Here is a 15,294-nt window from a genome sequence, read left to right on the forward strand (position 1 = left end):
CTTATTACGCGACACAATATTATATTCGACGACGGTGAAGCCAACATTAGCTGCGGTCCTTTTTGGCTCTATGGTGGAAGCCGAGTTGTAAGATCTTCGTTAGGAGATTTTGAAAATCCAAATTAATCACGAATACAACGAGTCTGCGGCGAAATGTCCGAGCAGTTGGAGTTGAAAGGGACCCTTAGAGGTCACAATGGCTGGGTTACGCAGATAGCCACCAACCCCAAGTTTCCAGAAACGGTGCTCTCAGCGTCGAGGGGTACGTACCGCTGTGACGGCGACATGTTTCGCCGAATGCTCTACTTTGATCGTCTCCTGCTTGAATGATCTGCACGTTAAATCGTTCATATAGAACTGTCCACGTCACGGGTCTCGAGCCGTACGTTTGATCAATTTTATCGAGCCTGTAATGATATTTGCACCAGCCGTAACTTTTACTCTTGGTGGTGTGTCACGTTTGGCAAGTCGCAGTGCTCGTGAGAGAGCCAGAAATTGATAACGTTACAGCGGCAGTTGTCATTTCGGTTCAAGGTGTATTTCCTTGCTCTAGACAACTTGCTGAAATTTTGAGATTTAGTTTGGATTATATAAAATTAGAAAATGGCAAAAAAAAAATTTTCCTTTATTTCAAACTGCCTAACCGAATCAGCGTTATCGGCCTCCGCCGTGTAAGACTGTGAAGTGGGAACGCCTATCTAGTACATTGCGTTTGTTTGAACATAGGCAGAGCATCCTCCAGATGGTGGCATGTCGTTCATCACCCTCGAAAGTTCTTGGCACCTTCCATGCGCGTCAACTACCGGAAGTTTGTTGAGCGTGCTTCGGCCAGCTTGCTTTATATCGTTATTCTACATTGTCACATCTGAAGTAGGTCGTCAGACACTTCGAACTGAAACGGTTGCATTCTTCTATGGCATCACCAAACGTTGTGGAGCTCTGACACCCCCTCTGTGTGGTTTCAGACAAGACCCTGATCCTGTGGGAGCTGACCAAGGATGAGACGAGCTATGGCATTCCGAAGAGGCGTCTCAGGGGCCACGGCCACTTCGTCACGGACGTGGTCATGTCGTCGGACGGACAGTATGCCCTGTCCTGTTCGTGGGACAAGACCCTCAGGCTCTGGGACCTTATTGTGTGAGACTTCTTCCTGTTGGCCGGGAAAAACGGTTGGGCCATCTTTGAGACGAGAGAGAAAGCGGGTGTCGCTTGTTTGAGACGGATGTGTAGCTTGCCAATGCAACATTGGTTGAACGGATGAGATTGGCTGCATCTTGGGCGGAGGAGCTACAAGAAATGTTACAAACATAACAAAAAAAAAAATGCAAGAGTAAATTGGCTTCCACTAGGAATGGAATGCAACACGTTCCCTTTATACTTGTCGCCTCAAAAAAGAAGCGAGTTTTGCGCATATACGCCGCGGGAAGTAGTTCTTATAAGAGTTGGTTGTCAAAGGAAAAAGTTTTGCCTTTGACGTTTGAAATGTGTACGTCTTGATGAGATAACATATATCTGGTGTAAAATGTACAGTCGGGGACAAAAGTCCCCAGGACACGCGAGCTGCGACTGAAACGCATTGCTCTGCCTTCTGCCGGCGCGTCGCCTGGTTTCGAGATCACACAAATGCGCATGCGTGTCCTATTGTGCCTGCAAACATGTCTGTTTTCCCACTCTTCTGCGGCGCGGCGCCTAACTCGGAATCGGGCGCGTGGTACCGCCTCGGAGATAGCACTTGCGTCTGCTACACATCCCGAAACTGGAGATACTACCTGCAGCATTGCGCCGCATTTCGCCGTGTGAGCACATCTTGCTTTTTAACTAGTTGAGCTTATCGCTCGGTTGAGCAGCCGTGACTCCTTGCATTACAGATCCCATGTCAGTAAGCGCTATCTCCGATGCGGTACCACGCGCCCAATTTCGAGTTAGGCGCCCCGCCGCAGAAGAGCGGGAAAACAGACATGTTTGTAGGCACAGTAGGACACGCATGCACTTTTGTGTGATCTCGAAACCAGGCGACCCGCCGGCAGATGGCAGAGCAATGCGTTTCAGTCGCAGCTCGCGCGTCCTGGGGACTTCTGTCCCCGGCTGTACTTAGATATATTTTAATTCTCCACATAAAGGGGGAAATTAGTAATGCTCTTGTGGAGCCGGACTTATTTACTGTTTCTTGAGGTCAAAATTAGTATAGGCGGCTGGTGTGCATGTCACTTACAAAATCCGTCTGGTCTGGGAGTCAATCCCTGGACCTCTCTGGATCTAGGAGAGTGATATATTATTAAATCCTTTTCAAAAGTTCATCAAGCAGCATTGGTGGTCACCATTGCTTGGACACTAAGCATGTGATTCAGTCAGTCCTCGCCGAATGCTGACGCAGCTCTCGTCTTCAATACGAGCTGAACCAAGTTCACGCCGAATGCCAATGCATGCCTTGTGTCACATGCATGCTCCGGGTGCATGGTCAAGCAAGTCTGTTGAGCTAACCAGGATCTAGCTGTCAATGGAGCATACAAATGTTACTTGTTGCCATCTGTCTTAATCATACTCGCTGCAAGAATGATAGTTTGGTGGTGAATTATAAATCGGCCTGCATCATCTCTGACGAATGTAGATTTATTTTTGTCTAAGTATGTCTTTGCCACCTTAGGAGTTCCCTTAAATCATTATAATCTGACAAAAAAAAATGGGGAAAATGTTTTTGGCGGGCGCCACAATGAGATCTTTTAAAGAAATGCTTAGATGAAGAGTTGACTGCTCAGTGATTATCTTGCATGTATTAGCTGATGATTGTCCGTGATATCAGCCTTTGGAATGAGAGCAGTCGAGCACGGTCACCCTTGGGGGCTGTTTCCATGCTGGACGTGTGTCTGATGAACTATTGCTGTTTCAGTGGCCGCACGACGCGTCGCTTTGAAGACCACCAGAAGGATGTGCTGAGCGTGGCGTTCTCTGCCGACAACCGCCAGATCGTGTCTGGCTCCCGGGACAAGACCATCAAGCTGTGGAACACACTGGCCCAGTGCAAGTACACCATCGTACGTGCACCGCCCTTCTCGTTGATGCGCTGCAAAGATCGGGCTCGATGAACGGAGTAGGGGTTCTATAGTGTCGACGGGGCCCATTGATGTCTCGGTTAACTTTTCTAGTGGGGCCACCGAGGGCCAGATCAGTTTATATTTTATTTGGCGGTTTCGACAACTTTGGGGGAGGCTCCTCCTGCATCAGCTTGTGTTTGAGAGTTTTCATAAACGTACGAAGAGAGCGCAACATTGAGGGGCAGATCAAGCTCGTTAGTGTACAGCACTGATTGCTAGAACTAAGCTGTAGTTGGTGAAAAGCCTGCAAAGCCCTTCACTTTAGCAAGGTGAATGCTGGAGAGGAGGGACTCCTTTTCTTTCTGGCGATCGCTCTGCCGAAGTGGCAAGAGTGGGAACTCTGCGGGAGGTGCGTTTTCTGCATTCTTGACATGTTGCCAACCGTAGTTGTCATAGGTAATGTGCAGCTTTCTTGACACGAGCAGGTCTTGTTTTCAGTGTCTGTGTACACTCTATGAAGTGGTCATGTCTAGTTTGCAGGTTAGCTGTCTTGATTTTGTGGGTTCAGTTTGGCTTTTGACGTGCTAATCGTAATTGATAGTGCTCGGTGCGGTACGAGTTGAAAACTGTATCGGTTGGCCAACTGCTCAGTGATTATTGTGCATGTATTAGCTGATGACTGTCTGTGATATCAGCCTACAAAATGAGAGCTGTTGCCAACCGTTACATTGCATCTCAGTATTGATAGCTATGAGCTACTGGCTCATCTACGCCAGAGTACTTCCCGACTGCCCGTCTTTTGCAAAATTTCTGGCAAGTGTTAACAATAACCCAAATTCACAAAAAAAAAAATTTTTTTTTTTTTTTTTTTTTTTTTTTTGGAAGTAGAACAGGGAGGGGCATGGGAAAATGCATGGTCGAGGTGTTGCGGAGCACAAACCTTGGGAAATTTTAACAAGCTCAGTGTAGCTTTTTCAAGTAAGCTTCCACGTGTGCGTGTGCCTTTGCGCCTGGCCTCATTTCGCGCTGTCGCCATTTTCGGAGGGCACCGTGCCGCACGACCAAGATATTCAGCGCTAGTCTTGGCGCATATTTAGTCTTTTTCGATGATCCTTTCCTTATATTGGTAGCATGGGGCATAAAAAGCACCGAAAACCGATACGACACACGATGCCAATGTGTTCCGACAGGCGAAGGTACGTTGGGTTGCCCTCCGTTTGTAGTTTGCAAACAACTCCCCGGACGGCACCCATTACTCAAAAAGGTCCATTAACGTGTGCGTTTCCGCGGTCGAGACTTTGGGCGTGCTGTCTGGCCGATCGTGGCGGGTTGGGTCGTGATGTGGTGGCTCCCTCTTCCCCGCAGGAGAACGCCCACGCGGACTGGGTATCGTGCGTGCGCTTCTCGCCCAACAACAGCAACCCAATCATAGTGTCGTGTGGCTGGGACTACGAGGTGAAGGTGTGGAACCTGACCAACTGCAAGCTGAAGAAGGCCCACGACGAGGACCACAAGGGCTACTTGAACACCGTGACCGTCTCCCCCGACGGGTCCCTTTGCGCCTCCGGTGGCAAGGTGGGTACCAGGGGGGCTCTTGCGGGGAACCAAATCTTCGAGAGCGTTGTGTGAATCTGCGGAGTTGCGGCCCCGAAGGGAATGTATGAAGACCAACCGGAGGTCCGAAGGATGCGAACTGTAACGACAGGCGAGCTGTTGAACCTTGGTTATCGTAAGCAGATGTCTGAAGTTTGTTGCAACCTGTGCAGCGTCAATCTGGACACTCCCATGAGAAACGGAGGTTGCGAAGACAAAAAATCTTGTGATATTGTTTGGCGGAGACTTCGCTGCCGGTAACTAGAGTGGCGAATTTTAGAGCAGCTTCGATTAATTGCTCTGGCGAATGGCGGTGCTTCTGTTGGATCTTTTCTATGGACAGGGTTCACGTTGCAGACAGGTGCGAGGGGTTTGATGTCCTGTGGAGTAGTCGGTTGCATAAACCAGGTTTTTTCCAGTGTAATTTTATTGTGATTTTCACCCTTTGACAGTCAATGCCGTACATGTACTGCAGCAATCACACATTTGAAATTACCTGCCTAAACAAGAAATAGCAGCTAAATTTGAAATTAGATGCTCTGCGGACGTGATACATGCGAGACGGTCACTTCGAATGTTTGCCGGTTCTGAATCCAGAACTGCCGAAATGTCAGCGGAAGTGAACATTTTTTTAAATGAAATTAATTATTTTCATTCAATGCTTCTAAACCTGTACAGGTCACACTGTACGTGTGCCTGCTAGGTAATTAAAAGAAGAAAGATATATCTGCTCGTTCAGTTTTTTAAAATGAAACTTGATAATTGAGAAACATTTTTTAGAAAACAAAGCTTGACCGTCGAAGGGTTAATATAGCTACCAAAGCGGGCGTGCTTGCGGGTGACGTGGGCCCCCCCATTGCCTGCCCGCAGGACTGCCAGGCCATGCTGTGGGACTTGAACGAGAGCAAGAGGTTGTACACCCTTGACCACCAGGACATCATCAATGCCCTCTGCTTCAGCCCCAACCGCTACTGGCTCTGCGTCGCTACCGGGTCAGCCATCCGCATCTGGGTGAGTGCCGCCCCTTTCTCCCGCGAGGGGCCGGAAGGGGCTGTAGTTTGCGCAGATTCCTCCTCTAAAGTGGGACACTACCCCAAAAAAGTGAATGTTCGAACCACTTGTCTGATTTAAATGACATTTACGGAGCTTGTTTCTGTTGAGAACATTTCTGCCAAATTTTGTTAACTTGGGTGAAGTACAAGAAAAAATTGTAAACGTTCAAAGATGGAAGTGGGCGTGCGCCTGCGTAGGAAAGCTATCCTCTTCCTAGCACACCTGTGTACCTCCAGCACACATAAATACTGTTTTTTTTTCATTTCCATTCTTTGTCCACAATTTTAGTTCTTGAGCATGAAAAATTACGAAAATAAAAATATACAAGCTCATAGCTATCTTTCAAAACAATAGTTTTCCTAAAGTGAAGTTTATGCCAAAAAGTGGAATGGAGAAAAATGTGTTCAAAGTGCTCCCCAACCTCCACCTTTAGCGTCGGTGGTCCGAATCACTATGCTATGTAAACTAATGAAACTTTCTGGGAATACTCTAGATGTTGGTAGATGTAAATGACATTTTTCAAAATATTTTTTTGCAGAAATTGTTTTCTCCGGGTAGTGTCTCCCCATAAAGGGGGGGGGGAGGAAGGAAGGGAAGGAAGGAGGTGCAACAATTTTAAGATCAAAGGAATTTGCATTTCGTCATTTTTACGTTGTTTATCGTGTCCCGGAGGATAGAGAAAACATTGCCTTCATGCAAAAATGTTGCGACTCCGCTGCATATTTGCAAAGCAAAAGTCGAGCTTTTTCTTCCACCTGCAGCCACGAGTGGCAGCTGAAGGAACTACGGCAAAAAGATAACGTGACCTCAGTTGGCTCTAAGCTACAGCATAACGCCCGCTAATGTCAGCAGAGAGAGGGAGAGTAAGCATCCTCCGAGAGAGCACACGGGAAGCTACACGGCACTCTGAATGACGTCGCTAGGAGGGGGACCAGGTGTGGCCCTGAAGGCTGGGAGTGAGTTGAAAGGTGCCAGAAATGCCAATATATATCTTTTCTTACACACCAACTGGGACGTGCAGACAAAATCTGTTTTCTGTTCTTTACTTTAGAAGGGTCAGAGGGCAACTTCCACAAATGTTTGACCGAAGTCTGGAAATCATTGCACCCCAACCGGTGGGGTTATACCAGGGAAACGCTGGCTATGGGAGCTTATGACTTAAAGATTGTCCTAACAAAGCATAAGGTATCAGGAGCTGGCACGAGGATAAGCTTTGGCTGCTAGTCTGAGGAGCCAGGTTTAACTTATGCACAGGTCAGACTCTGATCCCTCCATTTCTATTCTCTGTATTCTTTTTTGTGGTCCTGCCCAATGATTATGACACAGGCTGAAGGATGAATCCTCTGTTGACCAAGTTGTCCTGCAAATATGAGGGCATGGGGCACTCGATTGAGTCCGGCCATGTTTTGGCTCTTGGGTGCAGCTAAATAAGTAATCGGAAGTAATGTGTCTGGCATTCTGTTAATCTGAGATAGGCTTTTTCCAAGATTGTTGTCTGCCTCAGTGTGGAAGGGTGTGTCGGCATTACTAAGTTGTTTTTGACAATCTTAAAGCTAACTTTTGAGGTAGACTTGCTGTATTTTTGTTATCGCTATCATTGCAGGGGTGGAACGGCTGCGCCATTTTGCGCCATTTTGCGCCAGACGCATGTGTCTGCGCCATCCTGCGCCATTTTGCGCCAGACACATGTGTCTGCGCCATCCTGCGCCATGTTGCAGAAACTGCGCCACAGCCAATACCTCGCGCCATTATGCGCCAAATCGCAAAACGTGCGCCAAAAAACTTTTTATTTCGTCTTAGTTTCGGTTTCTATCGACTCGATTGGCAACAATGAGGGCGATTAGCCTGGTCGGCCTTGTAATCCTTTGTTGTGTTTATTCCCCCTGTCTATCCCGAGTCGGAAGCGCGCGAAAAAAACTCGGATTCTAAGCGCTACACCCCCTGCGACTGGATTGTTATTCTTCAACCATAAGCGGTAGGGCAAGTCGGCCGAGGTGAGGTCGAGTCGTTAAGCATCAGATTGCATGAGGCTCTGCGGCCCGGAATCCGGACGTCATCCAGTCGAAAGCAAATGAGCAAAAGATTCCTTTTAGTACTTCATCCTTATGAGTTGGAAACGCATTCTTGCAAGATAAATCGTGATTTGATAGGACTGAAACGCGGTCCGATCCGAAACCTTGCCGGCCAGCAGCTCTTACCTTGCCGGCCAGCAGCTCTACTTATCTGCTCGGCGTACTTTAACCTTGCTCCTGCTTATCGCTTCAAATACGATAACTTCGTTAATCGTAGCCTGCTGCTTCGATATCGAGTTGCGCAATAGGATAAACTCGAAATTTGTTGCACTGCTCCTCCGTGCAAGTGCATGTCCGTTGTTTACGCTCGTCACGTGGTTCGCACATATAATTACTATGTCAATCACGTGCGCGTTGTGCGATAAGTAGTGCTGGTTTGCATCTTGAGCATCTGAAAGCCACTAAGAAAATATCAAGGACGCTATCTTCAGAAACATCAGGTACTAGCTTTTTTATTCTCATTAAGGCTCACAAAGTTTCAAGTTTTCGCATCTATTACACTGTTATCCCATCTACCTGGGTCCCTAACCACTGATGTTCATCTCTGCTCCTAAGCAAAATTGAAATTGTTCCCGTGCTTGTCTATGACACAAGCTGAAGTGCAATGCAAACTGATCTGAGCTGCTCCTAGCCTGCTCCAGAATGTAGTTTTAGCTGCTCCCAACCTGCTCTAAAACGACTGTTTCAGCTGCTCCCGTGGCTGCTCCCAAGTACATTTCATGAGTTCCACCCCTGCATTGTAATTAGAATTGCAATCTTCTTGCACTATTTAAGTGCAGAGTTGCACTTTAATAGCGTCTTCTTACACCTTCGAAATGGCATTAAGAATGCAATCTGCTCTCCCCAAACCCACATTGTCATGACAATTTATTGAAAACTAGATTCAAGCGTTCGGTCGTCATTGCCACGACATAGGGGGGGGGGGGGGTGGGGGGGCACGTGAAAATATCTCCGACCGGTCGCCCCCGCTTCCAACATCTCAGAGTTGTCGGATTAGTTCTGTCAGTGTGCAACGAACACCACATCTTTCGTCTGATGCGTGACAGGGGCAGACTTATGGGGTCTGCTGAGTGATGACCATCGCCAAAAACTGCTGGATGACGACATTATGGCCACTGTGTCAGCAAAGACTAAACTTTTGGCTGGTGTACATAAATTTTTTTCCATTTCAAAAAGTTGACCTTGGGAAGGGAAGGTTTAGTTTTTGGCGACAGCAAATATTAAGTCAACAAAATAGATTTGGGCAACGTCTCAACTTTAACGTCATCATGCATACCCCCGCTTTCAGCCAATTGCTTAGTACCCCCCTTGCCCCCTCCCTAAACCCACCCTCGATACGTGAGCAGTACGACTACGGCTTTTGTGGGTTGCTCGATGCCAGTTTCTCGCGGCATCTGATTATGCGCACGACGTGTCCCCAGGACTTGGAGGGCAAGAGCCTGGTGGACGAGCTGCGGCCGGAGGTGATGACGACCAACGCCAAGGCGGAGCTGCCCCAGTGCATCTCAATGGCTTGGTCTGCGGACGGACAGACCCTGTTCGCTGGATACACGGACAACCTGATCAGGGTCTGGCAGGTGTCTAACGGCGCCACCCGCTGAGCATTGTGGACCCAATAAAAGTTTATTTGTGGTGTACTGCCGTCTTCGTTCCGAAACAGCCCCAAGCCTAGGCTACAGTTGAAACTACAAGCACGAGCTCCTGGCTTTGGGACATGCATTTTTAGCGCGAGCCCTCATTCTGCAGAAAAATGTTTCAAAGCAAGAAACTTGTGCTTGTCGCATTGGCTGCAGTCAGCTTAAAGGGGCCCTGCAAGGACTTTACTGGCTTTTAATCTGCACCGAACCCGGGCTCACTGAACGTAGTAACTTAGTGAAACTTTTTTCTCGAAATTCTCTTTATTTTAAAAGCTATAGGCGAATTATAACTACAAAAAAAAAAAAAAAGCAAAAAATAACCTCCCTCATGACGTCCCTTGTTGCTTGAGAGTGGCCGTGAACTAGAAAAGAGGTCGTGAGCTCATCGAGCACTCACAGCTGCCGCACTCTGTCGACGGTGCGAGAGGGCGCCACTAAAGCATGTTCTGGATAGGCTGTATGCAGCAGGCAGCCAGAGCGGCTCTTATTGCATTTGCTGCACAATTAAATACTAATTCGGCATGACACTTTGCGCTGCCTTACCACAAAATGGCTGAACCGCAGACCTTCGGAACCGGTTGAATCCTGTACATACGACTGCAGCGTTGCCCCGTACATCCGGGACCTTTCCGTGTCGGCGCCTGATCCCACTGCTCCTTTCTAGTATGCGCCACCTTTTTCACCGCTAGGTGGCGGGTATGTCGACGGGTCATTTCTTGTTTCCGTAATTATGAACTGCATTTGTTTCTTTTCTGATCTAAAATACAGAACAAAAACTACTTTTATAAATAATTGAAACGGTTTGTTTTGTATTTCGACTAAAAAGAAGCTTTTAGCGGCTCTGACCAGTAGTAAGCCCAGGACCAAAGATGTCACATTTTGCGCGCTTTCGGTACCGCGGGTCGCCCTCGTCGGTGGAGGACGTTTCCGCGTCGTCTGGTTAAAATATGACGCACTGATATTTAGTTACTCTTTACGTGCCCGCTGGCTTGCCCGAACCCCAAGAGACGTGGAAACCGCAAAAAAGGTAGACGCTTAAATATGATTGCAGGGTTAAGGGTGAACAGAGTATACACATGGTGCATTGTACCACCAGTCTTGCATGTTGTGCGCGTCTTTAAGGGGCACTCCAAGGCGTTTCCTTAATGGACCCCATTTGCCTGAACATTTGCTGAACACGGAGCAAGCATGCTGAAAGTCACAACAGATCTTTTCTCGCAAAGTCGTTGGATTTACAATTTTGGCCCTCGCCATGTTTTCTCAAAATGTCTTGTGGCAACAATGCGAAAGTGACGCCAGCAGCCCCCAGGCAGGGGTTCGCTCTTCAAACTGTAGAATGTGTTCTCCACCGATTCCAAGCAGTATCCTGGTGTCAAATGAATGCTTTGGAAGCTCACTCCAGTATATGCACATCAACACGAAACAACTGCTTGGCATTGTTTAAACTGTTCGCTTGACTGGCAAGCCTGCCTGCCATTATGTCGCGGCACTGAAAAGTGGGGGCATTTTTAAATGTTGGTTTTTGCATCATTTTCATTTGCCAATTTCCTGATATCTATTCTGAATTTTGTGATAACTGCATACTGGAAGGGGTCAAGGCCGGGCATTACAAAGATGATTGGTGTTGCTAAAAGAAAAAAAGCCGGTGTACCTTTTTAAACGGGCAGTGGAGTTCCACATTTGTAGTAAAGGGCGATCCATTTGTTTTTTGACAATTTCCACCTGCTGTTTTAGCCTAGAAGCGTGCGGGAGTGAATGGACTGCTTGGCCGAGGGGCTCTAGGGCTCTCCGGCGTTTTGCAGGGCTCTCTGGGGTTGGAAAAAGATGAATATTTTCAACTTGGGACCCAAAAAGTCATGTTCACGTGATCGACCATCGACGTCGCTCCTCTCCTGCTGCATTTCTCCGGTGCCCGTTTTCTCTTCCTTTGCGGGCTGGTTTGGACTGTGCTTCACCTTTCTGTGTTCGATATCCTTCGTCTGAATTAAACGTAAATTAACATTTAAAAATATTTCCCAATTTATTTTCTGAAAGTTATATACCAGAGACGTAAACTCTCTCGGTCGATGAATTATATTTACTCCACGTGTACATTGTAAAGATGATCATGTTTATGTTCTTGGGTGGTCGGCACTGAGTAGTTGTATTTTTCCTTCCGAGTGCACGTTTGATGAGACTTGTACCCAAGTGTATTGCTAACAAGGCATCCGGAATTCGTTCAAATTTCTTGCAATGCAAAATTTTTACAAAGTTTACTGTTACAAAAAGAAAAAGCTGGAAGCTGCATGTGCCAAGAATACATGCAAAGAGCAATTTTGTCTACCACAGGAGATTTGTGTGACAAAATTAAATGGGGATCACGGCCAAGGCTGCAATACACAGAAGTTTGTGCTGGTTGCCATGACCGCTCGGATAGTGCAATGTAGCGGTAGGTTTGTTTTTTGATTGGTGCAGTCCTAAAGCGACGTTCACAAAGCTTTAGTACATAGTTCCGATAGCGGCACCTGATGCTCTGCTGGTGCCTTTATGCATGCATTGCATACTATCGTTATCGGAACCAACTCCCTTTTGGGGAGTTGATAGACCGTTTTTCTTGCTCCACTATGCTCTCTGCAACGAGGACGCTGCTACTGTGCATTCAGCTCTTAGCCTTTCTGCAGAATCCTGGATCTTGTAGTACAGCGCTTGCCAAACTCTGCCCCAAGCTGACGCTGCAAAGGGGAGCTGCGTGCTCGTCGGCTCGACGTTTAGCAGAGACCTATATTTTGTGTCTATCGACACCACGGCGTAAAGTTCCCGACGTGGTCTTAGGGTCACGACCCTGTTTCACAAGACACTTGTAGTGGGTTGCGATAACTCCTTAATAGAGAGTTTTAGTAGTTTGTTCTGATAACGATACCCGATAGGGTATCGTGATCAGAAAGATTTACTAAAATTGCTTAATATCGAGTCAATTCTCCGTTTGCTGCGACCACGGCTCTCATCCTGTCGGGCAAGGAATCGTAAAGCGCGATCACAAAGCCCGGATCGCCCCTGAGCCGCTTCCATTCGCCATGGACCGCTGCCCACAGTTCGTCACTGGTAGCGCGGTGGAGGAAACGTCGTGTCATCACTGCCTTGATCCGCCCCCAAACGTGCTCAATGATGTTCAGGTCGGCTCCTTTCGGGGGCCAAGGCAGGTCAGCGACACAGCGCTCCTTCAGGAGCGCCCGGACCTGGCGGGAGGTGTGGACAGGCGACATGTCATGCTGGAAAACGAAGTCTCCATCCGGAAACGGGCCGTCCAGGGCGTAGGGCAGCATGACGTGGTCGAGTAGCGTGCAATAACGATCCGACGTCAAGCTGCCATCAATCCTGAAGAGCGGCCCGAGTCCTTCTGGAGAGATCGCGCTCCAGACGCTCACGGTGGTGCGACCGCTGTCAGCTACCTTCTGGACAAACTGCTCTTTGTAACTGGAAAAGAAATGAATGTTAAACCTGAATGTTTAGCGGGTCAGTCATGTGGCATTAACTACTACTGAAGGTAAAGGCTGGGAATTTCTTACCGGCAGTGGATTGGCCGCCACACCTGGAGCCGTTTGTCCCACTGAGTCGTGAACGTCGATTCGTATGAAAACATGACCTTGGCCCAGTCCTCCGTCGTCCATGACTCGTGGGCAGTGGCAAATCGAAGCCTGTCCTGTTTGTCTGATTCGCCGAGGGGTTCTTGGGCCGTCACGCGGCATGATAGCCCTGCCAGCCCTGCCTCGGCGAGTCTTCTGCGTAGTGTAGGTAGGGACGCTTCGATGGCCAGGGCGTCACGAATATCCCGCGCCGACTGGGAAGGGTCCAGCGTTACAGCTGCAACAAGCTGGTGGTCCTCCTCGTTCGTCGTCACTCGAGGACGCCTTCTGTGCGGTGCATCTTTAAGTCGACCTTCCTTTCTATAAGCCTGAATTATCCGGTTCACAGTCACTAAAGGCCGTCCTGTTATGCCTGCTATTGCCCTCTGCGAATGCTTTTTCAGGCTGAGTTCCACAATGCGTAGCCGCTCTTCTATTGGCACTCGCGACATTTTTGCGTTCGGTCTGAGCGCGCAGCGGCCCAGCCGCTCGATTCTGGTTCCCGCTCCGCCGCGAGTTTTTTTCTGCTCGGATAACTACTAATGCAACGGTAACGTCGGATCCACAAATGAATGGGAACGGTGCAACGCACAAGCAACGGAAAGTCGGGAAAGCGTCTCCAAGTCGCCAGCTGTCCTCGCCATCCTCGCCATTCCCATAGGCCGTTTCGCCAGAACAGAGAAATTTATTCTTTTTGTTGGCAACATTGTACGCACTTTTGTTTTTAGTGGTTTCTTTTGTTGTGCTACGAGCCAAGCCAAGCCAGTCAAGTGGCTCGTAGAGCTAGGGTAGTGAACTAGACTAGGCAACTGTATCTAGGGCAGCTGAGCGGTGCGTCTTGCTGTTTTGGTCCAATATTTTGACCCTGAACACTGGTCACACTGGTGAAGAGCCGGCTCAGCAGCGATGGACACGGCAGCTCCGAACCAAGCACCCCGGAGAAGCGTTTCCCTCCTAGAAGGGGCAGCCAGGACCACCCTGTCCACTCTGGCCGTAGGCTCCATCACTTACTGCCTCGTCCACATCGGCCAGCAAGCCTTGCGTGTCGGCTACCGGACCAAGTACCGCGTCATGGTGCCCTCCCTAATCAGCGCCGCCGCCGCAGCCTACACAACCGCCTGGAAAATGAGGGAGCACAATCTCCTGCCGCACTAGCTGCATCCTGTAATGATGGACATGGACTCGTGAAGTGAAGGCGTCCCTGCCTCAATTTTTTTTCCCATGGCAGAAGCCAAGGATGCAAGCTTAAAACTTGACAAATTTCTTTATTTATAGTGTCCAGTTATAATGTCACTCTTCCTGTACTAGCCATACGCTTTACTATGCAAATAGACTCACGAATGCTGCATCTGTGTCCTACTTTCGCCGATGGAGAACGCAATGCAAGCACAAACTTTATAGGTTCCCTTATTTATTAAAGTTATATCTACAGGGTGAAACAAGGAGACGCCAGGCTCTTTAAATCGACAGGGAAATTCGGTTTTTTAACCTATCGTGCTACGACTTTGTGCAGCGTTGCCCACAGATTCTTTTTTTGTAAAATTTGCAAAGAGCGAACTTACCTGAGGAAAAAATAAAGAAAGAAAAAGGCTTAGCTACTATGGAAACGGAGCGACGCTACCAGTCTTCAAACAACACTGCGCCATTTCGCTAGGGAAACACGAGATGGCGCAAGCGGTTGCGACGCCAACTGCCGCCAACGATTGAGCAGACGACGCCGAGAGCCGGCGTATTTAGCAGACAAGAAACTGCAGTTCCTTGTTCTTACCACGCCTCTTTTTGTTTCTGCGACTGTCGCCACCTGCGGAACGCGCGCCGCTTTTGAGTCGAAAAGATTGTCTGCTAAAGACGCTGGCTCTCGGCGCAATATGCTCGTTCGTTGCACCATCTCTTGTGTCCCGTGCGAAACGGCGCCATGCTCTTGGAGGAGTGGTGGCGTTGCTGCGTTTCCATAGGAGCTAAGCCTTTTTCTTTCTTTACTTTTTCCTCAGGTAAGTTTGCTCTTTACAAATTTTACAAAAAAAAAATGCACCATCTGTGGGCAACGCTGTACAAAGTCGTAGCGCGATAGGTTAAGAAACTGAATTTTCCGGTCGATTTAAAGAGCCTGGCGTCTCCTTGTTTCACCCTGTAATTATGATGTTACATTCATTCATAAACGCTCCAGCAAGTCGGACGTGTGTGCCAGGTCTCTTTTGAAGAGGAGGCCCAGCTGCTCGGAGGGCCTGGCCAATGAAGTGCTTCCGACAATAACCTGTCCAAATAAAAAATAAAAAAAAAGTGCAGTTAGCCCCAAGAAAACATG

General features: G+C 48.3%; 2 protein-coding genes across 7 annotated transcripts in view; one reads left to right on the forward strand and one right to left on the reverse strand.

Moving 5' to 3' along the window:
• Nucleotides 1–15: 15 nt before the first annotated feature.
• On the forward strand, nucleotides 16–9,387 carry LOC8041093 (receptor of activated protein C kinase 1). Its single transcript, XM_029980996.3, has 6 exons — nucleotides 16–262; nucleotides 966–1,137; nucleotides 2,888–3,032; nucleotides 4,398–4,607; nucleotides 5,496–5,636; nucleotides 9,172–9,387. The coding sequence occupies exons 1-6, from the start codon at nucleotides 154–156 to the stop codon at nucleotides 9,349–9,351; spliced, it is 957 nt and encodes a 318-aa protein (XP_029836856.1). The 5' UTR covers nucleotides 16–153; the 3' UTR covers nucleotides 9,352–9,387.
• Nucleotides 9,388–14,160: 4,773 nt separating this feature from the next.
• LOC8041098 (sec1 family domain-containing protein 2) overlaps nucleotides 14,161–15,294 on the reverse strand; it is a 40,265-nt gene continuing 39,131 nt past the window's right edge. For 5 of the 6 annotated variants that reach the window (XM_040215421.2, XM_040215423.2, XM_040215420.2 and 2 more), the window contains one exon: nucleotides 15,070–15,243. In XM_040215421.2, coding sequence (XP_040071355.1) covers nucleotides 15,142–15,243 — 102 coding nt within the window. In that variant the 3' untranslated portion in view covers nucleotides 15,070–15,141. Of the gene's footprint in view, nucleotides 15,244–15,294 lie in introns of all 6 variants that reach the window. The other variant, XM_040215422.3, reaches the window with a different exon arrangement.

Source organism: Ixodes scapularis, unplaced genomic scaffold, assembly GCF_016920785.2.
Source record: "Ixodes scapularis isolate PalLabHiFi unplaced genomic scaffold, ASM1692078v2 PGA_scaffold3__209_contigs__length_174095766, whole genome shotgun sequence".
Lineage (NCBI taxonomy): Eukaryota > Metazoa > Arthropoda > Arachnida > Ixodida > Ixodidae > Ixodes > Ixodes scapularis.

Bases quoted from the DNA above. Each gene is read 5' to 3' on its own strand.
- LOC8041093 (XM_029980996.3), top strand. From the start codon at position 154: ATGTCCGAGCAGTTGGAGTTGAAAGGGACCCTTAGAGGTCACAATGGC. The intron at 263-965 runs GTACGTACCGCT...GTGTGGTTTCAG, and splicing joins GGTGCTCTCAGCGTCGAGGG to ACAAGACCCTGATCCTGTGG. The intron at 5,637-9,171 runs GTGAGTGCCGCC...ACGTGTCCCCAG, and splicing joins GGTCAGCCATCCGCATCTGG to GACTTGGAGGGCAAGAGCCT.